General features: G+C 39.3%; 1 protein-coding gene across 3 annotated transcripts; it reads left to right on the top strand.

The window, feature by feature from the left end:
* Nucleotides 1–1,357: 1,357 nt before the first annotated feature.
* On the top strand, nt 1,358–25,256 carry LOC110099795 (protein STRUBBELIG-RECEPTOR FAMILY 3). Of its 3 annotated transcripts, none has more exons than XM_020827079.2 (18): nt 1,358–1,677; nt 2,309–2,452; nt 7,268–7,397; nt 7,498–7,569; nt 7,741–7,806; nt 7,931–8,002; nt 8,113–8,184; nt 8,263–8,334; nt 8,421–8,486; nt 20,318–20,383; nt 20,583–20,962; nt 21,059–21,103; nt 21,201–21,517; nt 22,083–22,351; nt 22,444–22,579; nt 23,082–23,221; nt 23,304–23,460; nt 24,711–25,256. In XM_020827079.2, exons 2-18 carry the CDS (start codon nt 2,341–2,343, stop codon nt 24,831–24,833), a joined length of 2,295 nt encoding a protein of 764 aa, XP_020682738.1. In that variant the 5' UTR covers nt 1,358–1,677; nt 2,309–2,340; the 3' UTR covers nt 24,834–25,256. The 3 variants fall into 3 exon arrangements, with proteins under 3 accessions (XP_020682738.1, XP_020682737.1, XP_020682739.1); XM_020827078.2 differs by having other exon boundaries at nt 1,360–1,677; nt 21,059–21,118; XM_020827080.2 differs by lacking the exons at nt 1,358–1,677; nt 2,309–2,452 and having other exon boundaries at nt 7,359–7,397; nt 7,498–7,579; nt 21,059–21,118.
* The last annotated feature ends 2,184 nt before the right edge of the window (nt 25,257–27,440 follow it).

The raw sequence follows: 27,440 nt of genomic DNA, 5'->3' as shown, positions 1-27,440 counted from the left end.
ATAATCGGAAAACGGTCCAGTCAAACGGGAATAACTTAGATTAGGATTCTGAAAAGGTTATTTAGAAGAGTAGTTGAAGGTTAATTAATTAACCATTAGCACTTGCCCAGACGTTTCTTCAGAAGCTGAGGTCATTCGTTTTAATTATTTATTTTTAAAAGTGAAATATAAGGTTTCTGTGCTTATACATAATGCTAATTCTACTTACATATCCTTTGATAAGCTCACACTACATAAGGCAAGTGGTGCGAACATAGTCCGATTCTTCTAATTCCACTTCTACTTATAACTTCACTTGACTATCTCACACTTGCATAAGGCAGACGGAAAAAACAAGAATAAATACATAAATAGATACATTACATATAGTGCACTCGAACATCTATAATATTATCAGGGGCGGATCCAGCTTCTTTATTTAGGGTGGGCAAAAAAAAAAAAAATTATGAGGGATGGACAAATATACTTAGGATTGATAAAAGTAGGAAAAAAAAAAATTTAGGGGGGGGGGGGGGGAAAAAGCCCAAAAATTTTTAAAAAAATTATCGTCATATGCATATACAAATATTAACATGTTTAGCATCAATATACATCATTTAACATGAACGTTGAACATGCTTGAATCGCCACATGCACGATATTTCAGGAGAATATGTGTAAAATTTGCAAACATACTCAACATTTGCGATCCAAAATACTATACATTCATAAAAAACATTTAAAATATTATTTTAAATCACTTAGTGAATTATAACCAATGTTAGAAATATCACATACATCATAAAATGCTCAATTAATACTTTATACAGATAAAACAAATCAGTAAAAATTTACTTTCCTACTATTAGAATGAACATAACGAAATATTCAACAACGTACAAAAACCTATACAACAACAACAATAGCAACATCAAGCCTTTATCCCACTACGTGGGGTCGGAACGTACAAAAACCTATACAATGAAAAATTCTTTAAACTTAATAAAATCACATTTTATTTCAAGTATATTTGTACAAACATCAAAATTGAAAAAAAGAGGGTGTTGAGAGCCTACCTCGATACGAGCAATTCCTTTAATTGGCCCGACAAATGAATCCCACTCAATGGCCTCCAAAATCTAAATTCCTCTTTCTCTCGCTTCTCTTTCTCTTGCTCCTATCTCCCATCCTTTCTTCGAGTTTTCTTGCAAGTGGGAAGTGAAAATGGGTTAAATGAAATTAAAAAAATGTTAAAAAAAATTTATAGCATGTTGTTCTGTAATTTCTAGCTGAAAAATAAAATTATGAAAAATTAACAAAAAAATAAAAAAAATCCTTAAGGGGGAAGAGAGGAAGAGAGAGAGAGAAGCGGGCGATTATCGCTAAGCAGAAAGCTAGCTTGTTTTATGAGGTTACTTTTATTAGATAAAAAAAAGGTAGAAGAAAAAAAGGGTGGCTTGCGCATTTACAGCCATCTGCTCATCCTCTCTCTCTCTCTGTAGCTTCAAGATTCCACAGAGGAGGAAAAAGAGTTCCTTCTACTCATCTACTAATTAGTTCTTTTGCTTTGTCCATTGCGTCTTTTTGCCCCAACTTTCTCTCTCTGTCTTTGCCATCGAGCTCTCCTTTATCCCTGAGAGATCTACAGAGCTGGCGGAATCTTAGCAGCTAAGTCAAGCTTTGAGCCCTGACTCCAAGGTGAGCCTTCCTCACTGCATTGGTCAGAAAGATCCCTTAGGTTTCTTGTCTTGATTTTTCTATCACTTTACATGTGAACAAAAAAGTTCAATTTGAAGTAAATTTTTTGTTTTTTTTAGAAGAATTGCGCTTTTTGCCCGTCTCTGTGTTTCGCTGCTTTCACAAGAAGGATTTTGCGGCATTTGAGATTGCTACCGATTTTTGTGCCTGGATCTCCGAGCTTCTGAAATGAAATGTCCGTGCTTCAAAGAAAATTTTCTTGAATTTCTTTTGAGTTAAGGAAATCGAAATAGAACGCTTTATTTTATTGTCGCTTTTAAAGCAGGATTTGAATGATTTTGTGGAGCCAACGTCCTGAAGTGACTTCCGTTATTGTTTAAATTTAAATATGATAGTTCTCAAGGAATAACTTACCGAATGACGACTTAGTTTATGTGGATTTTTAGAACATTGTAATTTTAATTTTTGTATTTCTTGTGCGATATTGGGAGTTGAATTCCCTTGAATTTCTTGATAAAATTTTCAGCGCCATACTTACGCTTTTATTTCTCTGGTTTGTTTTTACTATCTCTGTAATTGATTCTTTTCTCTTTTTTCCATATGCATAAATAACCTTGTTTTGCTGTCTCAGAACAAGGTGTTTGACCTCTATTTCTGAGCGTTATGATAAGAGAAGTGAGAAGAAGGCTCTTTAGGATCTCTCCTGTTTCGGTTGTGGCTTTGATGGTGATCTTAGCTCTGCCACTTTCCCTCAGTTTCACAACTGAGCAAGATGGTATGTTAGATTGTCTGCTAGTAGTTCTATTTGTTGCTTTATGCATTTGTTCAATACTTAAAATCTTCTTGCACGCGCTCTAATTGAATGCTTCTCATGCTGACTGACCCATTCTTAGCTCATGCATATATTCTATTGTGAATGGCAATGTTAAATTCCTATATAATCATATTGAAATACAAAATTTATTTGGTTTGCAATGTTTTGAGGGATGATGTTACTTAGGGTTTAGGGTGGACGTGTATCACAAAAAAATGAATAGATGGATGGTGTTGCTAATATGATTCTATGTTCAAATGTTATACAAAAGTCTTGGTAGAACTCAACCTGCATTTGCACTGCACTCGAAGAAGTCACATTCAATCATGACATACATGAGTTTGATTCCTTGCATTCCTAGAGGTTTCATATCTATAGCTACAAAACCCACAAGTTGGAAGTCCCTCAAAAATCCTGAAATATGGCAACAACAACGACAACAACATCAAGCCTTTGTCCCACTATGTGGGGTCGGCTACATGAATACTTTTTCGCCATTGTGTCCGGTTAAAATTCACCTCGAGCACCTTCTCACTCATTCACTCTTGGCTTTAGCGGAGGAGAAAGAACCATATAAGGATGGAGAGCACCACTACGGAGAAGGAGAAGGACTTCGTTATCGGAGAGGTAGCCGCCGGTGGAGGTGGTGGTGGATGGCGTCCGGTGATTGTCCACACGTAGTCTTGGAATTGGCCGTCGATGACGTGCACAAGTGTGGGGAGGATTCGATCCAATTAGTCTTCAACCGTGTCTTCGTGGTCAAACCCCACGTCGAAGAATGGAGATCGAAGAATGTGGATGTTTCTGTAGGAGTCGAATACGAGTCCACTTTCAAATTCGGGATCCTCCATTCATAGTGGGATTGAATGGGACGAAGAAATAGAAAGATGGAGGAGCTTGCCGTGAGCTAGGGAGAGGGATGGGTGATGGAGCCGAGACCTTGGAAGAGGAAGGGGAATGCCGTCGGTGGAGCGGGGAGGAGAAGGGGGTGGATGAGCTAGGAGTTGGGATTTGGGTGGAGATCTTGTTTGGAGAAAATCTGAATTTGAATTTCATATTTTCTTTTATTAGAGGGAGAGATTATTTGCAATTAAAATCTCCCTAAATTAGGCTAGAGAGAGGGGTGGCTGTTAGGGGTATTAATTGGCTAATTAATGGAGGCTGAGGTGGCGAGTGGAGAGAGAAACGACTAAGAGGGTGGCCGGCCATGCTAGGAGAAAAAAAGGGGAATTGAGATTAATTGGTGGGGCCAAGGAAATTAATTCAAATCTGATTTGAATTTCAGATTTAATTTAATTTAGGAAAGTTTCCAAATGAGGGGAGAGAAGGGAGGGATTTGAATTTGAATTCAAAATAGATTGGGCCTCAATTAAATCCCTTGCCTAATTGTGGGGAAGTAAATTAGGAAAGAGTTAATGAGGGATTCAATTTTGAAATTCAAAATTCACAGGGAGGGGGGCGGCGGGATTGCTCAGGGAGGAGGAGCTTAGCTAGGGGGTGCGGGCTGGCTTGGGCCGGCGGCTGGCACAGCCGGTGGCAAGGAGGGAGGGGAAGTCGGCGGGTTCAGGGGGGATTTGGCTGGGTCACTGCAGGGAGACAGAAAAAAGGGAAGGGGAAGGGGTCGGGTGGATGGGGGGGTTGCTGGGGAAAGAAGAAAACATAAAAATTAAAATAAAACCAAGAGCTCACCTCTGTGGGCTGTTGGATATTCCGGGTGGAGCCTCTCCTGGGTCTCCTCTCTTTCTCTCAAGCTCTCAAGCAAGAAGGAGAATGAAAATCACAGAAATTTTTATTAATCAAACATTAACCTCATACAAAGTAGAAGACCTCTTTATATAGGTCTCATCAAAAGAAAAATAACATGACTCAAATGCCCAAAGGGCTACAACGATGACTAAACATCCATAAGGGCAAAATAGTAAACTGAAAAACTGAAATTAAAAGATACATGGAAAACATCAGAAATATAAGCTCCTAATCATAGCCGTCGATCTACGATTCCTTCGTCGGTAGACCTGTCTAAAATGTCTGTCGATGACCTCATAAAAAACAAACTATTTAATGTATACAAATCAAAAGGAAATCCCCAAACAGTCCCTACATTCAAATTCCCCTCTTAATTCCCCCAAAAATCCTTCCTATTTAGCTTCCTTGGAGTTTGCGGATCCTACGACTCTTCTTGGAGGGAGGAGAGTTTCGCCTCAAATTGCGTAAGTTGGTCCTGTCGGACCGGATAGACCGGTCTAACAATACTCCCCTCTCAAAGATCCACCTTGTCCGCAAGGTGGAAAGATGACACCCTCCTCCATTCGTTTTGCATCACAAATGGTAAGAACCTGAAGAGTTCTGTCCTTACACCTATGCCCCGGCATATACCTCTCGTCACATCTGAAGCAGATCCCCTTCGCCCTCTTTTCCTCTAATTCCGTTTCTGCGAGCTTCTTGAAGTTGTCCCCAAGTCTTACTCCCACCACCTTCTCCTTCAAAGTCTCCCGAAGAGTACCCAGTGTCGACTCCTTGGGTGTTAGAAAGGTCATGGTCCTCCTGTTCGGACCTCCTGAGCTGCTGCCTCCCATCTAGCTTTCCAGGTGCCTCTGATCCTCCATCAATTGAGTTAGCTCCGCGGCCTCTCCCAAGTCACAAGGCCTAATTACTCTAATCACTGCTCGGATCTCTGGTGTCAGTCCCTTCATGAAATTTCCCTCTAGCACTATCTCAGGAAGGCGGTCCAATCGATTAGCAAGGTACTCAAATGTCTCCTGGTACTCCGTCACTGAACCCTCATGCATCAAGGCGAAGAACTGCTCGTAGAAGTCTCATCCCTTGTCATTTCGGAAACGTTTTGCCAAACAATCATTGAACTCCCTCCAACTCCGAATGGGTCGCCTCATGTCTTGCCATTGATACTATGCCAATGCCTTCCCTTCTAAGCACAGTCCTGCCGTTGTCAATTTCTCCTCCTCTATCAGCCCGTTGACTGCAAAGTATCACTCCATCTTGTAGATCCTCCCATGTGTGTCCTCGCCTTCAGCTTTCTCAGTTTCGGGTCACCTCCATTTCCCCTGAATCCTCCATAGCCTCCCATTCCTCGAAGAGGAGGTGCCCCCCAATCGTCACGCTCTTCCCTTTGACGTTCATACCCAATGCTTTCCTTAAAATCCGCTATTCTTCTTTAAAAATTAGCACCCCAACGATCAAAATCATCACATCTCCTTACAAATTCAGCACCTCGCCTTGCGTAGCCAATGCTCATCTCCTCCCTAGAAAGTGGTTCTAGATGAGGCATTTCATCGTCTTCCTCCACGATCTCCACTTCTAGATTTTCCCTTCCCCTAAATGTCTTAGGGTTCCCACCTCTTCCATGGACGTTGATAATTTCCTTTGCTTCCGATGTTGTCGGTTTGGTTTTGGCTTCAAGCAATTTCTTCAACATGTCTTCCACCATGGTGAACTTTTTCTCAATCCTTTCATTGACAGATGCGATCTGATTTTGAAAATCAGCAATCTTCTCCTCAAACTCTGCTTTGAGTTGCCCAAGTTCTCCCTCCAAAACTTCCACTTTCCTTCCGGCCATTGGTTCCCCATTAGATCGACGTGTTCTAATACCAATTTTATAGGGAACGCTCGTAGATCTCAAGTATTTCCTATCAATCTTTGTCAAACAACGAGAATTCTCCACAAAAATCTGCACAAAACCACAAAAACAGTAGATAATTTGTATTATTTGATGAAAGGGAAACGAAAAATAACATGATACAATTGATCCTCTATTCGAGAGGAAGATCGATCTCTCCCAAATCTCTAGACGTCGCTAGAGCCCAAAAGAAAACCTAAATCTAAGAGATTTCAAATTTCAGCCAAATTCAAGATGCCCTAACCCTAGGAAAACAAACTATTTAAATCATACAAATCAAAAGGAAATCCCTAAACAGTCACTACATTCAAATCTCCCTCTTAATTCCCCCAAAACTCCTTCCTATTCAGCTCCCTTGGAGCCTGCGGATTGTGCGGCTCTTCCTGGAGGCAGAAGAGTTCCGCCTAAGCCGGTCCTGTCGGAACGGCTAGACCTGTTCATTGGACAGGTCAACTTTTCACTACATAATTATGCATACTGAAGCATTCCCTACACGGATTGCAATAGGACCCCCCTATATGGTTTGATAAATGTTGGTCAGCTCTAATTTATTTCTTAGCTTAGTAGAGTCCTTATGATTTTTCATTATTTCGTTATAAATATTAGTGGGATTTACTCTTCTTCTAGTTTATGCTGATGGCATCATTATTACTAGAACATATTTGGCTTTGATTAGGCATCTGCAACAACATCTTTAAGCCACATTTCATAGGACAAATCTTGATGTTCTTACTTCCTAGGTGTTGAGGTTCACACTAATTATTTTGGTTCCTTTCTGAACTAATATAAATATACACGTTATCCGACTATTTTAGTTGGACTTCAAAATACTTGTCTTGCGGATACTGCATTAGAAGCGAACACAAATTATTGCTTTGAGGTAGGTGATCTTCTCCTTGATCCCATCATATTTAGACGATCATCCAAAGAAGATCATCCAATCTCTTTTCCGGTGATTTGGTCTTCTGAAAATGTTGGTTTCCAGAGCTATAAATTTCGAAATTCTTGTCAGGTCATCTTTTTTTTAACTTCAAATCGCTGGTTATCTTTTTTTTTTTTTTTATACTTCAATTCGCAGGTTCAGGCAGTGAATTCTTTTTTGTGATTAATGATTATAGTTTCTAATAGTGGTTCCTTTTCAGTTTTTGCAATAAATAGCTTATATGCCGCATTGGGATCACCTCCTCTTCCTGGATGGGTCGCAAATGGAGGCGATCCCTGCACAGAGGGCTGGCAGGGTATCCAATGTGTTGGCCCAAATATCACATCAGTGTACGATATTTTTTGTTCTAATACTTGCTCTTTTAAACTTCTCACATTTGTAAATTTTCTTCAACAGTTATCTACAATATAATTAATTTTCCTTCTGCAGAATTATGAATGGTGCAAATTTGGGTGGTCAATTAGGCGACCATTTGGGAAATTTTTCTTCAATAGTGACAATGTAAGTCAGGGTGCGTTATACTCTCTTCTTTGATGCTCATGTTTATTATTTCCAAATGATTTCTTCTTTCATTTCTCCCGTGATGTAGACCACTTTTTACTCGGAGCTGAGCACCTTGTTTTGTTTTTTGCCCTTTGACTAATTTCTGGTTTCTTTTCTTTCTCACAACAGAGATTTCAGTAATAATTATATTGGTGGAACTATACCAGAAAATCTGCCAGTTACCTTGAAAGGATTGTATGGCTGAAAAATTCACCTGTTTTTTATTTTTATTTTTTGATATAGTAGTCAGTTAGCTGATTTTATGTAACCTTTTATTTATAATTTAATAAGAATTTCTGTGATGGTATTTGTTTGGCAGTTTTCTTTCAGCCAACCAATTTACAGGAAACATCCCAAGTTCTTTGTCAAGACTGACACTTCTTTCTGACATGTAAGCTAATGTTTTTGTTTCTAGAGAGAGAGAGAGAGAGAGAGAGAGAGAATGTTTTTCATTCACATTTCTATTATTTCCTTATGGCCTTTTTTTCCTTTATATTATAGGTCAGTTAATGCCAATAATTTAAGTGGACAATTGCCAGACGCGTTCCAGTCTCTCACTGGTTTGATAAATCTGTAAGCTTCTTCATTATTTTTGTTGAGATTTTCCTAGTTTTATCAGGGCTCAACATTGTAAGGATTTTGACATTGCAGGGATTTCTCTTCCAATAACGTAAGTGGTCAACTGCCTCCTTCAATGGCAAGTTTGGCATCGCTGACCACACTGTTAGTTCTTCACTTCAAAACAAACTATCGCTTTGCCATCTTTTTAACCTGTATTTTCTATTTATATGAGGTGATTGATTTTGCAGGCATGTACAGGATAATAAGATATCTGGGACCCTTGAAGTTCTGCAAGACCTTCCTCTAAAGAATTTGTACTTTCCAGCACATTTTTTCATTCTCTAATTTATTTTCTGTTATTATTATGGTACTATTAAAGTTTTGCTGGCTGGATGAAATCAATTGGTAAATCATCAACTTCTTATGCCTTTATTGCTTAAGTGGATATAAAATGCACTCACAAACGTCCAAATGTACCAATTGGCAATCCCTCAATATAGTTTAATGTTTGGACGCATCATCGACGTCTGATGTCATTAGCCAATTTGTTCATAAAAATTTAAATTTCTCTTGAGCCAAATTTGTGGATACGAACCAGGCAATAAAAGAGCTGAACCAAACCCAATTGCAAAAGATTCTTGGCCCATTATTAATTTTGGCCGAATTTTCATTTATTTATTATATTTTTTAAATTAGTTTGAATATATCAAAAGATAAGTATTGTTTACCTTTAATTAGGTTTTAGTTTTTCTATAAATTGCGTCTTCTTTATGAATTTTTGAAATTAGTCTTGGATTATAAAAATTATGAAGAGTTTTCAAAGGCCAGCTCTTGTTTATAGAAGGCGGACAAATGTCGCCTTCTTTGCTGTAGTTTTTACCCAAACAAGTGGGCCCCACTAGGAGCCAATTAGAGAAAGAGAGGGGGGGGGGGTGGCTAGGCATGCAATGGGAATTTGAATTAAGATTTAAATTAGGGAATTAATGTATTAAATAAATGAGTTGTATAGGGTTAGGGTTATGCATGTTTGATTACTTATTTTGGGAGTACTTGTCTTGGAGTCTTGGGCCCTAGATTTCATCTAGGGATTAGGAGAGAAAATCCTCCTCTCGAATTGATGATCAATTGTATCTTATTTTGTTTCTTCGTTTAGTTAATTTCCTTCAATCTAAGGTGTTTTTTTGCTGAAATTTTCCATCCGAATCTTATTCGTTTGCTGTTTTCATCTCTCTTGTTAGGGATTACTTGGATTTCTCAAGTATTTCCTAACAAATTTGTATCAGACCGGATTTTGGGACCAATTGTGGGCTGATTTTTGAAAAAACAACAATGATTTTCGGCCAGAAGGATGAATTTTTCGCTGTTTTTGATCAAAATCCAGATTATTTGAACCTACAAAATTTTTGGGTATTGTTGGTGGCCAAGAAGGTAGATGCTTTGGAGGAACACCTTGAAGGGAAGATGGGCCAAATAAAAGCGACGGTGGAAGATCAAATTTCATCCGTAGAAGACAAGGTTTTCATTTGTGGAAGACAAAGTTTCCTATCTTCATGCGATGGTGAAGAAGCTATTGGAAAATCAAATTCAAACGGCGGCATCAGAGACAAATGGACTGGTGGGAAGAACTACAAATTGTGAATTTTGTAGGAGGGAAAATGATGTGGAGATCATGGAGGAGGAAAGGGGGAAGGTATGGAGTGAGGTGTGGATATGTGTGGGCATGAACCAACGGTGTTGTTTGGGAGAGAAAAAAAGGGAACTTATGGTAGGAAGGGTACTAATTTTGGTGAAAGGAAGGGAGAAAGTGAAGAGGGATTTGAAGATGCGCGTGTAAGAGAAGATCAGTAGACTTGGGGAGGACCAAACACTTAGGAATATGAAAAATTATGAGGGAATCCGGAGAAACAGGAGTGATCCGAAGGTGCGGAAGCTGAAGATGCCCATTTTTGAAGGGGAGGATGCACATGGGTGGATCTACAAGGTGGATAGATATTTCTCCGTCAATGGGTTGATGGGTGAGGAAAAATTCACGGCCACTGACTTATGTTTGGATGGAAAGGCGTGCTTATGTTTGGAAGGAAAGGCGTTGTCTTGGTACCAGTGGAGAGATATGAGGAGGCCCATACAGAGTAGGAGGGAGTTCAAGGAATGCTTATTGGAACGTTTCCGAACTAGCAGGGGAGGGGACTTATATGAGCAGTTCTTTGTACTAGTGCAGGACGGTTCAGTGGCAGATTATCGGGAGAAATATGAGTACCTGACAAGCCATTTGGATCGATTATTAGAGACAGTTCTAGAGGGTAATTTTATGAAGTGGTTCAAATCTGATATTCAAGCAGCAGTGAGGGTCATGAGGACTCATGACTTGGGGGAGGTTATGGAGCTGGTACAACTAGTAGATGATTAAAAGTACGAGGAGGGGAGCCAGAGGCAACAGTTCAGGCGGCTTTTACAGGATGACAACCACCCTTCTAGGACCAAAGGGGCCTGAATTAGGCAACATTAATGAGACTCCTAGGGATAATCCAGTAGGAAGAGGAAGTGGGGGAACTTCAAAAGACTAACGGAGAGGGAGATGCAGGAGAAGAGCCGAATTTCAGGAGAAGAGGGCGAAGGGACTATGCTTGATATGTGATGAAAAGTATACTCCATAGTACAAGTGTAGGGATTGAACTCTTCAGGTTTTCACCTTCTATGATGACGAGAAAACTGAGGAGTGAGGTGAGAGTATCAAAGAGAGAGAGAGAGATGGAGGACAAGCTGCATCTGGACGTGATGCAGGTTTTCCTGAATTTAGCGGTGGGATTCACTCTGAATCATACCATAAAGGTGAAGGGGGAAATAAAAGACTTGGAGGTGGTGGTGTTGATTGACAGTTGGGACCAATTGGGGGTGACATTGGTGGATACAGGGTTTTATGGAGTGATGTGGGTACATGGAAGGTGGAGACGGGTCAGGGGATAATTAGGGGAGTAGTGTTGATCATACAGGGGGTTTAGGTTAGGCAGGATTTTCTCTCATTGGAGTTAGGGAGCACTGATGTCATCTTAGGGATGAAGTAGCTCCAGACCTTGAGGCACACGAAGATCAATTGGGGAGCATTGACGATGGAGCTGATGGTGGAAGGGAGAAGGGTAGTGATCAAGGGAGATACAGGGCTCACCAAAGTCATGATATCACTTAAAACCAAGGTAAGGAGCATACAGGAGGTGGGGGAAGGTTATCTGATGAAACTACATAGGCTTGAGAGGATTATATTGGAGGGAAGGGGCATTCCTCTTTCAGTACAACCATTGATTTAGCAGTTTACTGAGGTTTTTCAGCCACCTCAGGGGTTGCCTCCTCTGCGGGAACACATGTATGCTATCATCTTGAAGGAAGTAGTTTCACCTCTCACTGTTCATTCGTATCGTCATCCCCAAATCCAGAAGGGTGAGATCGAAAGATTGATTAGGGAGATGCTGGAAGCAGGGACCATTCAACCTAGTATCAGTCCATTTTTCAGTCCAATGTTATTGATCAAGTGCTTTAGCAACAGTTTTCTTCGTTCCAACTTGAGGACAAGGTGACACTTTGGGAGGGGAGTATTGTTAGACTGGTCCAGCCGGTCCCTTATGGACCGGCTCACGCGACCCAAAAGGAATAGAGGCAGATGTTCCACCTCTCCTGTACGTGTCGCTCAAGCCGCTGGGTCCAAAGAAGCTATTTAGGAAGCATTTTTTGAGGGAGTAGGGAGGGAAATTTTTTAGAGATTTACTTTTGAATTATATGCATTAAATAATTTGTTTTCCTAGGGTTAGGGCATCTTGAATTTTGGCTGAATTTGATATATCTTAGACTTAGGTTTAGATTTTTGGGCTCTAGCGGCGTCTAGAGATTTGAGAGATTGATCCTCCTCTCGAATTGAGGATCAATTGTATCTTGTCATTTTTTTCTGTTAGTTTGTGTTCTTGCAATAAAATTTCTATTTCTATCCGATTTTCCATTGGATTTGTAGAAATTTCTAGCTATTTTCAAAGACTATTTCAATTGTATCTTGTTTTGTTTCTTCATTTAGTTGATTTTCTTCAATCAAAGGTGTTGTTTTGCTAAAATTTTCCATCCGAATCTTTGACTTTTCGTTGGACTTGTTGGAAGCAGGGATCGTCAAGCCCAATGTTAGCTTGTTTTCTACCTCAGTGCTACTGGTTAGAGAAAAAGATGAGAGTTGGAGGTTTTGTGTTGACTACAGAGCATTGAATAAGAAAACAATGCCTTAAAGTTTCCTATACCAGTGATAGATGAGCTGCTGGATGAGTTAAGTGAGGCAGTTATCTTCTCTAAGATAGATCTGAAGTCAGGATACCATCAGAACAGGATGAAAAGAGAGGATGTGCCAAAGACTGCTTTCAAAACTCATGAAGGACATTATGAGTTCCTAGTGATGCCATTTGGCCTTATTAATGCCTCAACCATCTTTCAGTCCCTCATGAACAAGGTCTTCAAGCCTTACTTTAGGTGATTTGTGTTGGTGTTTTTCGACGACATCCTTATTTACAGAAGGACAGACGAGGATCACTGGGAGCACTTGAGGAGGGTGCTAGAGGAGTTACAGAAGCACCAACTGAGGGCAAATTTGAAGAAATATTGCTTTGCCTAAGCCACTGTGGAATACTTCGGGCACACTGTCTCTAAAGAGGGGGCAGTGGCGGATCAGACTAAAATTGAGGCTATGTTAAAGTGGCCAGTGCCCAAAAATTTTTAAGGGGTTGAGGGGTTTCATGGGATTAACAGGATACTACATGATGTTTGTGAAGGGGTACAACTCAATAGCAGGGCCGGTACAACTCAATAGCAGGGCCATTGACAGAACAGTTGAAGAAGGATGGGTTCTTATGGGGAGAGGCAGCCACGGATGCTTTTGAGAGCTTGAAGAAGGCCATGACCATTGTATCGGTTTTTGCCCTACAAGATTTCACCTAAGTTTTCATAGTGGAGACAAAGGCCTCATGATATGGATTGGGACTAGTACTCAAGTAGGGTCGGTGACCTATTGCTTATTTCAGCCAGGTATTTATAGTTAGGGCCTCGTTGAAATCAGTATATGAGAGGGATTTGATGGCCATTTTGTTAGCCATCCAGATGTGGTGACCCTACTTGTTAGGTAAACACTTCATCGTCAGGACAGATCAGCGGAGTTTGAAGTACTTGCTGGAGCACGGGATGGTGACTTAGGAGCATCAGAGATGGTTGTCCAAGCTGTTGGGGCATGACTTTGAAATACACTATAGACCAGACATGGACAATAAGCCAGCAGATGCATTGTCCAAATGCATGGGGGGGGGGGTTGCTGGTGATAGCAATCTCGGTCCCGTTGATGCTAGATTGGGAGGCCATCAAAAAGGAAAGTGCACGGGATGAGGAGTTGGGAATAATTAGGGCGGATTTGTTGAAGGAAGGGAATATCCATCCAAGGTATTCTCTAGATTAGGAAAGGTTGTTGTAATAAGGGAGGTTCGTGCTGCCTAGGACATCCGTCCACATTCCGCACCTAGTCCAGGAATTCCATGGGAGCGCATTTGGGGGCCATTCAGAAGTGCAAAAGACTTACAGGAGACTTTCCTCAGAGCTGTATTGGAAGAGAATGCACAAGGATGTGGAGGAGATGGTAGCCAGATGTGAGATCTTTAAGAGGAACAAGTACATGACCATGTCTCCGGGAGGATTGCTACAGCCTTCAGCTTTACTAGGACGAGTGTGGGAGGAGGTATCCATGAATTTTATAGATGGACTACCCAGATCAGAGGGGTAGTGGATAGATTAAGCAACTATGCTTATTTCATTCCCCTACAACATCCCTACACCATAGTGACAGTGGTATCAACTTTTATCAGGGAGGTGGTCTGCTTGCATGGAATATCATAACCCATAGTATCAGATCAAGATTAGGTGTTTCTCATCCATTTTTGGAAGGAGCTATTCAGGCTACATGGGACAATATTGAAAAGGAGCACGACTTACCACCCACAGACAGATGGTTAGACAGAAGTGATCAACAGAAACCTGGAAACATACCTACGATGCTGTGTCGGAGACACCCAAGCAGTGGGCAAAGTGGTTGACATGGACAGAGTATTTGTACAACACTTCATATCACTTTGCTTCTCATATGGCCCTATTCGAAGTGTTGTATGGAAGGGATCCTCCTCACTTGGTACATTTTGGGCATAAAAGCACCCTAGTTTCATCAATAGATGAGTATTTGGAGGAAAGGGACCGGGTGTTGGAAGAATTAAACAGGCATTTACGGAGGGCCCAATAGATTATGAAGAAAAAAGTCGATGGGAAGGGGAAGGATATCCAATTTGAGGTGGGGGAAATGGTATTCTTAAAACTCCGATCTTACAGGCAGAAGACCGTCTCCAAAAGGATGAGTGAGAAGCTTGCACCAAGATATTTTGGGCCTTTTGAGATACTGGAGAGGATAGGGGAGGAGGCATATAAGCTGAAGTTGGCTTCAACAACAAATATCCATCATGTTTTTCATGTTTCACAACTAAGAAGGGTGATTGGGGAGCATGTAGCAAGTTCTGAGCTACCAGTGACATTAATAGAGGACTTGGAGGTGCCTTTGAGTTACAAGGGGTGCTCTAGGGAGAGGGAGGGGTAAAAGAGGTGTTGATTAAGTTGAAGGATCTTCCGGATATGAGGCGACATGGGAGCCTTATTAGAGAGAGAAGCATCAGTTTCCCTCCTTTTATCTTAAGGACAAGGTTGTTCTTTTGGAGAACGGTATTGTTAGGGCGGTTCAGGCTGAACCGGCCCAACCGGCTCTCATTTACAGAAGGTGGACAAATGCTGCCTCCTTTGCTGCTGTTGCCACCCAAACAAGTGGGCCCCACTAGGAGCCAATTAGAGAAGGTGGGGGGGGGGGACTAGGCATGGGAGATAAATTTGAATTAAGATTTGAAGTAGAGAATTAATGTATTAAAGAGTTATGCCTGTTTTGTTACTGATTATGGGAGTACTTGTCTTGGAGTCTTGGGCCCTAGATTTCATCTAGGGATTGGGAGAGAAGATCCTCCTCTCGAATTGAGGATCAATTTTATCTTGTTTTGTTTCTTCGTTTAGTTGATTTCCTTCAATCAGAGGTGTTGTTTTGCTGAAATTAATCTTGTTTGTTTGCTATTTTCATCTTTCTTGTTAGGGATTACTTGGATTTCTCAAGTATTTCATAACATGTTTCTTCATCCTTAGCTCCCTAATATTCTTCACTTGAGGATTTGTCAACCGGTTCCTTTTATAATTCAACACTAACAACTCTTTTATCATAAATTAAACTTTATGTTTTTTATTAATAAGATCTAATGTATGAATTTTTGGAATTACTTTTGAATTATGTGAAATATGATAAGTTTCTTTAGTGCTTCGACTTCTTAAAGTTTGTCTTGAGGATTCCACATAAAAAATACTAGGATTTGTTGTTTTGTTCTTTCTATATTGTTTCCTTCCTACTATTTTTTACCATTTTGCAATTCAATTGTGTACCTGATGTCAAATTTGCATGAGAGTGAATTTCCCGTCATTTTACTTTCATTTTCTTATTGTTGTGCCTTTAAATAGAACATTTTCTTCAATTGTATCATATTTATTTATGTCAGTTGTCTTTGATCTTTCAAGTGAAGATTTCGTGTGTTTTGTTACTCACATTAGCTAAAAATATTTGTACTCTTGAATTCCTCTCTTTTCATTTGTATTAAAAAAAAATCTTATTTACCATTATACTTTCTAACTTTTTTCTCTCTTTCACTTTCCTTAGAAAACAACGAAAGCCAACGATGCATATAACACATCATCGACCTCTCTGCTTTAACTTACGGTTTCTTTACTCGCCCTAATTCTGATCTGTTGTGTAACTTGTTGAAGTGAGGCGAGGCGCACCTCTGCTTATTTGAGGCGTACGCCTCGTGTATCACGTTCAACGAGTCCGCCTTTACACGTTAATGCACTGAATTGTGCTGAGGCGCGCCACTTGCTGCGCAATTTTAAGCCATGAGACCACCTATAATAACCCAATTCGAATCTGAAAGGACAAGAGATGAATCAATCAGCCCTATAGTCGTGTCATCTGCAGCCTTACGAGTGAGCTGAGGAGGTGATGATCGGTCACCTGCATTTACATACACTAAAGGGTAGAAAAAGGAGAAATGACAATAAATGCTAATAAATGAATAGGTATATAAGAAGTATTTATCTCCAACATCCCCAGGATAAGCAGTGGTAATTGGTATATACTTAGTATTCAAGTGACCCTTTACATCCATACCACTCAATGATGACGTATGCGTAGCTACCCGGTGCAGACTTAGGCTCTGCATTCAAATGAAAATACATTATAATAAGAAAAAGAGGAGCTATAAATCACAGGTTAGTACCTAGTGCTGGGCTCAGAGTGGCATCACAACCTGGCGAAACAGGTGTGAATTCCCTAGGCTGCAGCTCAGGGGGAAGTTTACTACCTGAGCAAAAGAAAGCAAAATGATGCATTGTTCAATCAAGTTTTGGAAAGTAAATAATATGCATTAGTACCTTCATCATTAGGAGGAAACTCATACAAACTCAAAGGAATATGTGGAGTATCTGGACCAATTGGCTCCAAAATGGGTGAACCTGGTAGATTAGCAGGTGTAGGTCTGTATGCTGAATTAAAAAGAGAGAAAATGTATCACAAATATAAAATTTAATATATGTTACTCAAAGAAGAGAAATGTTATAACCTAGCATGTCGAACGATGTCCTACTCCTAGGATGGCCCTTGTCGAGGGAAGGAGAAATTGGTCTACATCTATGCAAGGGTGCTGCAGTATCAACATATTATTATACATACATGAAAAAAATGAAATAATAACATAAATATACATATGTTGTATACCAGGGCCAAAATATCTAGAAACAAGCTTAGGACTTCTCTTCCTTCTCCTACTACGAACTCTAGATGACTCTGCATGTACTGGGGCATAGTCTCTTGGCCCTGAAGAGCGTCTCGATCGTCTAGATCCTTGAATCCTCCTGCTATACCTCCGAATACCTAACTTGAAGGAGGAAAAGGTATGTCGAATCCAGAACAGTCGTAGGTGCGCAATGCCAGTGGAAGCATCCATATGCGTAATTAAAAAATTAGAACCTGTCCCGAGACGGAGAAGAAAAGCCCAGGTTAAAGAAGCTACCTCGAGGCGAGTGGAGGACGAAAGAGAGCTCAACTGATGACGACCTGTCACCCGAAGAAGTACTAAAATCCCATCTAAGGGGGTGGCCTGGAAAAAGTCAAACTGTCGTGCTGCCCTTTTGGGATTATATCCCTCCAATATCACAAAATTGTCTTGCCAATAATAGAGCCAGCCACGCCTCATGCTAACAAAGTAAAAGGCAATAGGTGCATAACCAGCTCTACAATGCAAAGTGGGTTTGCCCCTCTCAGTCAAAGAATTAAAAAGTGGAATACCAAAACTTTGAGGCGATAAATCTCCAACTGGAGATCTATAAATCTCCAATTGGAGATCTATAAATCAATCTGAAATGGTCAACTACATGTAAGGGAGTGAACATGAATAACCTGATTTGAGCTTGATGTGTGGACGAGGTCCCTCTGGCTAATTGAATTAGGGAAGGGAAGAACTAAGAAGTGATCTACATAATGATCGGGCAACTCGGCATAGCTAAAAGCACCTGCAACGTGAATATGTACCCACCTGTGAATGTGGTGCCAGAGTACCTTAATGCTGCGCTGACGACAACCATAAGAATTATTAATTTTTTCGAAACTGTGGAATATCTAAGCGAGTATAGTTGGAGTCAATAAAATTGCCTCCCACTGGCAATCAGACTGGCCATCAAGAGAGTGCTGGGGCAAAAAGTCCTATCCTTACCTGGGAAGATAAAACAACACAACCATGTGGCTATGAAAGTCACCAAGGACGTCTCCTCTGAAATCCTACTGGAAGAAACATAATGTGCTTCGGTCACTAACCATGCTCAAATAGCTCAGTTGAAAACTTGTCATTGGATTGAAATCTTGTGTCAGAAGGATCCTGAGGCGGAGTAGACTGTACAATTATGCCTTCCGAACCAATAGGTTCTCCATCTAGTCATCCAGAGAAATAGTAACTCGATGGTGGCTGCTCTTCTGTCTCCATAGACGACAGTAGTGAGCTAAACTTTGGTAGAGGCCGTCAGAATATACAAACTCCTCCCTCCTCTACTAACCAGTTAGTTTACGGCTGAATAGATCATAATCTGAAGGGATGCACTCCTCATATAGGATGCCTAAAATAGGCAAGCCAAAAACAAGCTGTATATCCCAAAGTGTGATTGTCATCTCATTTGGCCCAATAAAAAAAACATAGGTAACACTATCCCAATGCTCAGCTAGCCTCTGGAGCCAAGAATATGATAGCCGACGGTAATCGAATATTGAGATATAAATGGCTCTATAAATTTCTGCCTGCTTGAGTTCCTCCCGATATATTATGAGAATATATCGGGCAAAACAAATATAAGTGCTTAACTCTCGGAGAGGCTACCAAATGCAGAGTCGCATTGTTGCTCTTCAACCTCATGTTGTGATAGGATGTAGCTCAACAGTTTGATGGTACTAGTGCGCTCTGCAAGGTCTGCTACAGGTTGCAGTACGTCCTAATCATCATAGCTCAACCCCTTGACATTCTGGTCCTGAGAACTTTTGTCACTATGATGCAATCTGAGGGTGATCACCCAATTTGTGGGATCATGACCTATAGGAAACTCTGAATCATAAACATATAGCCGAGGAGAATAAAAGTTAATGCAGGTTACTGAAGCAAAACTAGTATTGAAAAGGGAAAACTAGTACTAAAACAAAACTAGTACTGAAAAAAAGGAAAGACTGATGCTAAAACAAAACTAGTACTGCAAGCAAAACCAGTACTGAAATACAACAAGCAAGAAGAGCTAGTATTGTGAGTCAAACTCTACTGCTAAAGCAAAACTAAAGTGTGTGGTACTAGAAGCCAAATACTAACGTAAAGACGCTACTGCTATAAGAAAAACACTAGCGCTGGTGTCAAAACAGTGAAAAGTATAAAACTAAGTGTTTGCTGCTAAATTCCCACTAAGCTAAGTTTGATCGGCAACCTCTAATAGAATCCGTAAGCCCTGCTTCAATCAGGGTATTAGGGAAAACTTCCTAGGACAGATGTCATGTCCCTGATAACACATGGGCTATTTTTAATATAAGCATCAGGATCCCTGCTTCAATCAGGGTATTAGATAAGGGACTATTTTGATATAATATTTTTTATTTATTTTGACATAATTGCCAAATTTTTCTGAAGGATTGCAGATATTTTGGCATCTTTCAGGACGCTAATTCATTGGTATTTGTACATATTTTTAATTTGCATTTTGGGTCTTTATATATTGCATTGCTTGCATTACTTTTTAACACACACCTGAAAGATAGTTCACACTTCTCATTCATTCTTGAGCCATCTTCATCACTCTCTCTTGGCCTTGTAATAATTATTGTTCATTCATACTCCATAATGCTAGTAATTTGGCCAAAGCGTTGTATCCACTAGTTTGCCTTGCTTGTTGGAAATTAGGGAAGTCTTCTTAGGATAATGGTTGGAATCTCCTCACGTGAAAGGAGTGCTTCTACAGGACTTCTCCAATGGTGCTGTGAAGGAGGGATCTAGTGGAGCCTAAGCAAAGAGGAAGCTTGGAGTGAATGTAGGTTTGGGCCGAACCATTATGAAATTTGGTTGTGTGCTTGTGTTAAGAATTTCTCAAATAAAATTTTAACAACAGAAAAATTCACCCTCCTTTGGGCTTGTGCCTAAAACTGTAAAAAATTTCATTTTTTTTTTCACATCTAACAAGCATATTCAGTTATTCTTTTATCCTGGGCTCATCTTGATTCTTAAATACCCCTCCACTGTTATGGGCACTAAGTTTATGCATCGAAATTCTTTTTATTTTATCTTTTCTTATTAACTGGTGGATCGGGTTCAAGAAACCTCAAATCCATTACTACGTTTAATTTACTGAAAGTGACAACTGATTCTGAAATACTTGAGCTTTTTCCTACTTGTTGCTCACTAAATGAACTGTGCTACTTGGCTTTTGATAGGAATGTTGAAAATAATCTTTTCTCTGGACCCATTCCAGAAAAAATGCTCAGTATTCCAAATTTCAAGTAAGTTTCTCATGTCAATTATATATTCTTGTTAATTCAGCATCAGAGTTTCTGCTCAGATGTTCAGTAGTCCCTTAAAAGTTCCTTTTTAAGCCATGGCTGTAATATGAATTGGTGGCCTGTACATAATCATTTTCTTGTAACCCTATTTGTGTATCCAAGCTTGATTTTATTGCTTATACTACTGAATTTTATGCAGAAAGGATGGTAACCCATTCAATACCACAGTTGCTCCTTCGTCAGCTCCGGTGATTCCACCATCACCATTTCCCTTCTCTGGGGCTCCTGCCCCTCGGAGTGTGCCGAGGAATTCTTCTGAGGGATCTTCTGCACCCAAAAGTAGTGAACCTGGACAGAGTAAAAGAACCTCAACCGTTAAAATTGTTGGATATGTACTTGCAGGAGTGGTTTCATTTATTATCATTGTGCTAGCTGTTATATTTTGCCTATCTAAGCTGCAAGAAAGAAGATCAGAACGCGACGAAATTCCTGTTAGGCAGCACTGGAGAGCACCTCAAAGGCGTGAGGAACTAAAAAGCAACGAGCAATCCTCACGGCAAAATGAGCGCATAAAGAAATGTACTCTTCACTCAAATTCTCGTTATGAGCAAAAAAATCTAATTTTGTTTTTCTATTTTGTCGTTGGCTTAATAACTTCAGCTCTTATTTTAACAGCTTCAAGACAGGCTTCTGTGGAACCAAATCAAGAACCTAAAATTGGTATGACTGGTACAGGTTAGTTTTTTTCTATTAATAAACCTTTTAAGTTAATTGGCTTTCTTGACTAGAAAGTAGCATTTTGTGTTGTTTATGGTAGCTCAAAAGGAGGATTCAGAGAAGCAGAAGAAGTTAGATACTGATAGATTCGATTCAGGAATACTTCAAATGCCACCACCGCCTCCTCCCCCTCCACCACCGCCACCACCTCGTGCTGAAAAAGTCATTGTAAATCCCATTGTTCCACCTGAAAAAAGTGCAGCCACCCAACCTCCTGTCACTGCAGATACTCCATCCCCAGTTACATCTTATTCGGTCGCATCCCTACAACAATACACAAATAGCTTTAGAGAGGAAAATCTGATAAAAGATGGTAGATTGGGAAAGGTGTACTTTGGAGAACGACCAGATGGAAAGGTATAAAACTCATATTTCCATAGCGTACTCTTTGAATGAATCCGAAACTCATCTAATGATGAACTACACTTGAGGCTATTGCATGCTTTTTGGTATATCTACTATGATGGATCTGGCAAACTGATAGAATAACTAGTCAACATAAAACTTGAGAGTTGATCGTTTTTAATATTTTAAAATTCATATAGTCTGTAGGCCAACATAAACGTTTTGGTGCATTTCTACTTTCATATATGTACAACAACAACAACATCAAGCCTTTGTCCCACTACGTGGGGTCGGCTACATGAATCCTTTTTCGCCATTGTGTCCTGTTAAAAGTCAAATTCTCATTTAAATCTAATAAAGAAAGTTCATTTCTAAAATTTTATAACCAAATTTTTTTTGGTCTACCTCTACCTTTCATATCTGTCCCACAGTAAAATCATTCTCATTTAGCTTCTAGTTCTGAAAGTGCTAACGTACTGAGGGCAATGCACCCATTTTCCTTAGCATCTTGAAACATGTTCTTTGCTCCATTGAACCTCTTCATTATGATTAACCTTTAATTTCTTTTTTGTTCTAGCCGCTGGCAGTTATGAAACTGGACAATGTAAACTCCAAAATTCCCGAGGATGATTTTCTTGAACTAGTCCTGAGCATATCTGAGCTTCGCCATCCAAACATTCTTGAACTTGTGGGTTACTGTGCTGAACATGGACTGCGATTGCTAGTCTATAACTATTTCAGTAGAAGAACCTTGCATGATATACTACATTGCCATGATGAACTAAAGGAACAGATATCATGGAATGCACGTCTCAAAATAGCCCTTGAGGCAGCAAGAGCTCTCGAGTAAGTGAAACTAGCGATTCTGGTATTATCTTATTAGGTGGCAGGCACTACATTGCCATGGACTAACAACCAAATCTCCATTTTTCCTGTAGATATCTTCACGAGTTTCAGCCACCTATTGTTCATCGGGATTTTGAACTTGGCAATGTTCTTGTAAATGATGAACTTGCAGTGCGTGTGGCAGATTGTGGGTTGGCTTCTCTTATGTCTTCTGATTCTGTAAATCAGGTAAGATTTTGCAGAAATTTCGTAGGTAAGCTTTGCTGGTTTAAAGCATGTTATTAGGCATGCTTATTATTCATGCTGTCAAAGAGATTGATAAAATAGGTACTATGAAATATCAAAAGAAATAATCAAAATTTAAGATAATACAATGAATCTTCAAAGCCTTTGGTGAAGTAATAATTATGTACTTCTAGATTTTTTTTCTTATGAATGATTCTATAAATGCTATTCATCCATTAGACTAGCTAATGGCTCATCATTAAGTTGTAGAAAGATGCGCAATTGATATATATATACAGACGCATTTACATACTCTTAGGCTTCGTTTGGGAAGACTTTCTTTCTGCTTCTTAAAGCATCTTTTTAGTATAAATTTTTTAACTTTTGTACTAGAAAGCTGCTTTATGAAGTAGTAAGAAAGCCGTCCTAAACGAAGCCTTAGTGCATGTTTCAGCCTGAGTTAGAGATAAATGACAATCAATGCTAATAATCACTTTTTGATCAGTTGTCAGGTCGAATGCGTGCATTGCTCAACTATGAAGCCCCAGAAGTTCATGAATCTGGAGCATGTAGCGATCGAAGTGACGTTTACAGCTTTGGAGTTGTCATGTTAGAACTACTTACAGGCCGTGAACCCTATGATAGGTAGTTAATTTGCAATATTAGCAACTTTGCTGAGCTTGCAAGAAATCATTTTGTTGACCATCTTTGTCACTTTCTGCTGCAGCTCACGGCCTAGAGCGGAGCAGCATTTAGTTAGGTGGGCTAGCTCTCAGTTACATGATATTGATACTTTATCGAGAATGGTAGATCCTTCTATTTCTGGGAAGTGTTCTGTGAAATCGCTCTCTCGTTTTGCAGACATTATTAGCCGCTGCATTCAGGTCAGATTTGAATGCATCATTAAAAAAAATGTTTTTTAATTTTACTTCTGTCATCCTTGTTTCAGGTAGTTATGCCGAAATGTACTTTAGTTTGCTCATCTGAACTCATTTATGTTTTGTTTGGGACAATTTTTTCACTGTTTCTTAAAGCAGCTTTCTAGTACAAATTTTTGTACTAAAAAATTGCTTTAAGAAGCAGTAAAAAAGTCGTCCCAAAAAAACCTTAGTGACACTTTTTAGCTGGTTTACTGATCAAAAATATAATTGATTTGTAAAGGAAGAATTTACAAAAAAGCATTTTACCGCTCTTTCATCTCTTCCATTGCTTCAATATCATAGACAACATATTTGCATAACATATGTAGGAGAATAGCCATGACTTTATTTGTTACAACCAAACCAGCAAAGCTGCAAGAAAACAAAGAAATAATAGAGAATACATTATAACCGAGCAAATTTCCATTTTGCCTAAAAATTTTGAAATTAATGGAGGCTGTAGAGATAGGCAATTAGAGGATGTCTGCAACTCTAGATATTGGGGGGGGGGGGGGGGGGGGGGGGGGGGGGGGGGGGAGAGGAGAATAGCCAGGGCTTAAGTTTATCCTAATATTTGCAGAATACACAATCTTCTAATGACTTGATGTCAACCTAATAAGCCTAACTATTTAGGGCATCTCCAACCGAAAAATCTCATTTTTCACTCCAAAATGCAGTAGAACCAAAAAATGCCGTGATTTATCTCCAATCGAGCGACATTTTGCCCCGTAACCGTTGTTCGCGCCTTTCTTCTGCAAGTTCGGTAGAGACCAACAAAATGGCGCAGATGAACAGTGCAACGCCAATATTGGCGTCGCACTGTTCATCCGCGATCAAATGACGTCAAAAATGGCGGTCGGTTGGAGCAAAGCAAGAAGTGTTTGCCGTTCCATTGGAGTTGCCCTTATGAACTATTAAGACTCACAAGTCACAACAACTCATTGACCGACTTCTAGGTTTCATTTGGGACAACTTTGTTACTTCTTCTTAAAGCAGTTTTCTAGTTAAAAATTTTAATTTTTATATAATAAAAAAGCCGTCCCAAATGCAGCAGCCCTAACACAACACACTTGCTTATAAAATCTGTAGGAGAATAGCATTATTTCAGATTAAACAGCTCCTCACAATGTCATCAAATGACACCTGCTGGATATTTTATCTGATCTTCAAGTAAGTACCAGGAGCTAACTCCCTCTCCCTTTCCTATTCTTCAGCAAGGCCCGGAGTTCAGGCCACAGATGTCTGAGGTTGTTCAAGACCTCGCCCGAATGGTGGAGGATACAAAGACAACAAAGAAGAATTTGAGAGGAGATACTTCCAGTAGAGCTTCGGAATAAATTGAAATGACATAAAACTCATCAGTTGGTGAGGGCGAAAGCCTGATACAAGCTCTTCTGGTCTTATTTCCTGGAGCCTCTCATGTGCTTATGAGTTATGACTGGGGAGCTACGCCATTGAATCTTTGCTTCCACACTTGATCTCTTGCAGATGGAATTGGAGGTCCTCTTTGAAAACTACAAAATGTGGGAACTTAGCATGCTCTGCTTAGGTTCTTCATCTGGAAAGTTAATTGCTGGTTGCAATTATTATGTAAAACCGATAAAATAAACGTAGTTAGTCTGCAATTACTCATTATTTGTTTCTATTAATCCATTGTTTTGATGACCGGAGATAAAAACTGTTGTATAAAGTGAAGAGCAATTCTCAAGTTTGTCTTTGAATTTGTAGATTTTGAGTGTTTCATCATTCTTTTTCATTGATCCGTGGATGATTAATCGTGCGTTTGTTTGTAGCTTCTGTTGCATCATGAAGATCGGATTAACAGAGATATCTAACAAATTTGATAGTTATAATTTTTTATGATATGCAACTTAAATAAGTCCTTGCTAATGATAAAAATGGAGCTTTGAATGTAAGAGCTGTTCTTATTTTACTTGAGGATTCCAATTAGTCCTTCCCATGATTGTCTTTCTCCCGAAATGAAATAAAAGATGAGCAATCTTTCTTTTTAGTGTTATCGACCTAATAAAAAATATTCTTGTGATAGGTCTTGTACCTAGTCAAAAATATAGTGAAATCGTATTTCCTATTTTTTAGCCAGACTCTACTATGAAAAAAGACGTTCACTTCTTAAAATATCTCATATATGTAGGTGGGAATAGAGGAATGGGTCAAATTTATCCTGGTGGTAGTAAGAGTAATAATACAATTTATAATGTTACATCTGTTGGTATAGTAAGCAGAATAGCACGGAAAGAAAAAGGGGATATGAAATAACCATGGTTTTTTTTTTTTTTGGCTAAAACTCACTTAAGGGGTGTCAATTGTAAATATTATAATAACTATGAAATTTTATGATGCAAATCATCACTTATTAAGTAAAAAACTTGATATTATTCTTTTCTCAAATTTATCTTGGTGGCTAATTTGTCCATCTCTTTATTTAATGAGGGTAATAGTAATATTTTTTTATGATAGTGTGATGATTCTCTTCTTACTTGCTATTAGCTTTTGTTTTTGTTGGTTGTAGAGGTGAAATTCTACTAGTGAGTTTGTGAGTGCACCAAAGTGTTCATTTGTGAGTGTAATTGAGTACATTGGCCAACCTAGTGAGTTTGGAGTGTCACATATTGACTTATTTGACATGAAGTGGAAGGCAAGTGAACGGAGAGTGTAGTTATGATGGTTACTCCAATAGGTGTGGCTAGCTCCTCTTCCCTCGAAACTCTTTTGATTGAATTTCTTTCATGTGTGTATTTAAGACTTCATTAGTTAATAAAAAATGATTGTTCTTGCATGAAGAAATTCTAGAATTGAAGGAGAAGGCTTGGTGGTTTGATGCAAGGGAGGAAGCTTGGTGGCTTGGGTGAGCCTTCTGTCTTATCTTTGGAGAGTATTACTAATAAAACTACTATGCATTTTATGTAGAATGTTTAAGTGTTGTTTTGTGTTGATTTGGTGAATTTTCATAATTTTGACTATAACTTTTCCCCACTCCACGCCCGCTTGAAGTGGTCGGCCATGGTTGAGAGAATGTCTGCTTTGGTTGGATTCTCTTGATCTTTTGGTGGCTCAAAACTTGTCCAAATCTTGTGCAATTTTCATGAAGTGATCTAAACTCTTCATAGATCAATTTCCCCATAGTTTACCCCTTGATCCCACTATTTTATGTTGGCAAAAAATTTAAAATCCTAAAACTTTTTTTTTTTTTTAATCCTAAAACCCTTGTTTCTATTTTCACTGTATTCCATATGTTAGTCGCTTTTTAAATTCTAAAAAAAAAAAAAATTGGATACCTTTATGATGATGTCCAATATCAAGCCAAGTCTTATCAACTAATTGAACGTAATTGAGAACTTCCTATAGTGCCTATTAATGGACAATATTTTAAGATAAGTGCATCCTTCTTTATTAGGGGTTCTATCTCTAATGATTTTTATAGATTTTTGAAAAAAAAAAATTAATACATTTGTTGCAAACTAGAATATTCGTGGTGGTAGAGAGATAAATAGTTAAACATCTAATTTTTTTGAGAAGATCCGACACACATACATATAAAGAAAGATGATTGTGATAGTCATAAGAGATACTAAGATTTTTATATGGAAAACCGTAAAAAGAGAAAAACCCATGAAGCCTTACCCAATTAAAATGATTCCACCATTATTTGTAGTTGATCACAAATGGTGCCTTTCCTCGGGGGAAGGCATTAGCTTAATATATCATATAAAGCACTTTACATATTTCGAGTTGGAAGAATTCAATGATATGGGAGCTATTCCAAAGAGAACGTTGGCATATTCATTTGGTTGGCATGACTATATTTGGGCGATTGAGATTGGAGGGACTATAGTCGGTGGGCAACAAAGGTAAGAAGGACCAAAGTCGATGAGCGATGGAGGTCGTAGGGTTTGTAATCGGCTAGCAACGGTAGTCGGAGGGAT

The sequence above is a fragment of the Dendrobium catenatum genome, unplaced genomic scaffold (assembly GCF_001605985.2).
Source record: "Dendrobium catenatum unplaced genomic scaffold, ASM160598v2 fragScaff_scaffold_220, whole genome shotgun sequence".
Taxonomy (NCBI): Eukaryota; Viridiplantae; Streptophyta; class Magnoliopsida; order Asparagales; family Orchidaceae; genus Dendrobium; species Dendrobium catenatum.
This window is presented reverse-complemented; position numbering and strand designations above follow the sequence as displayed.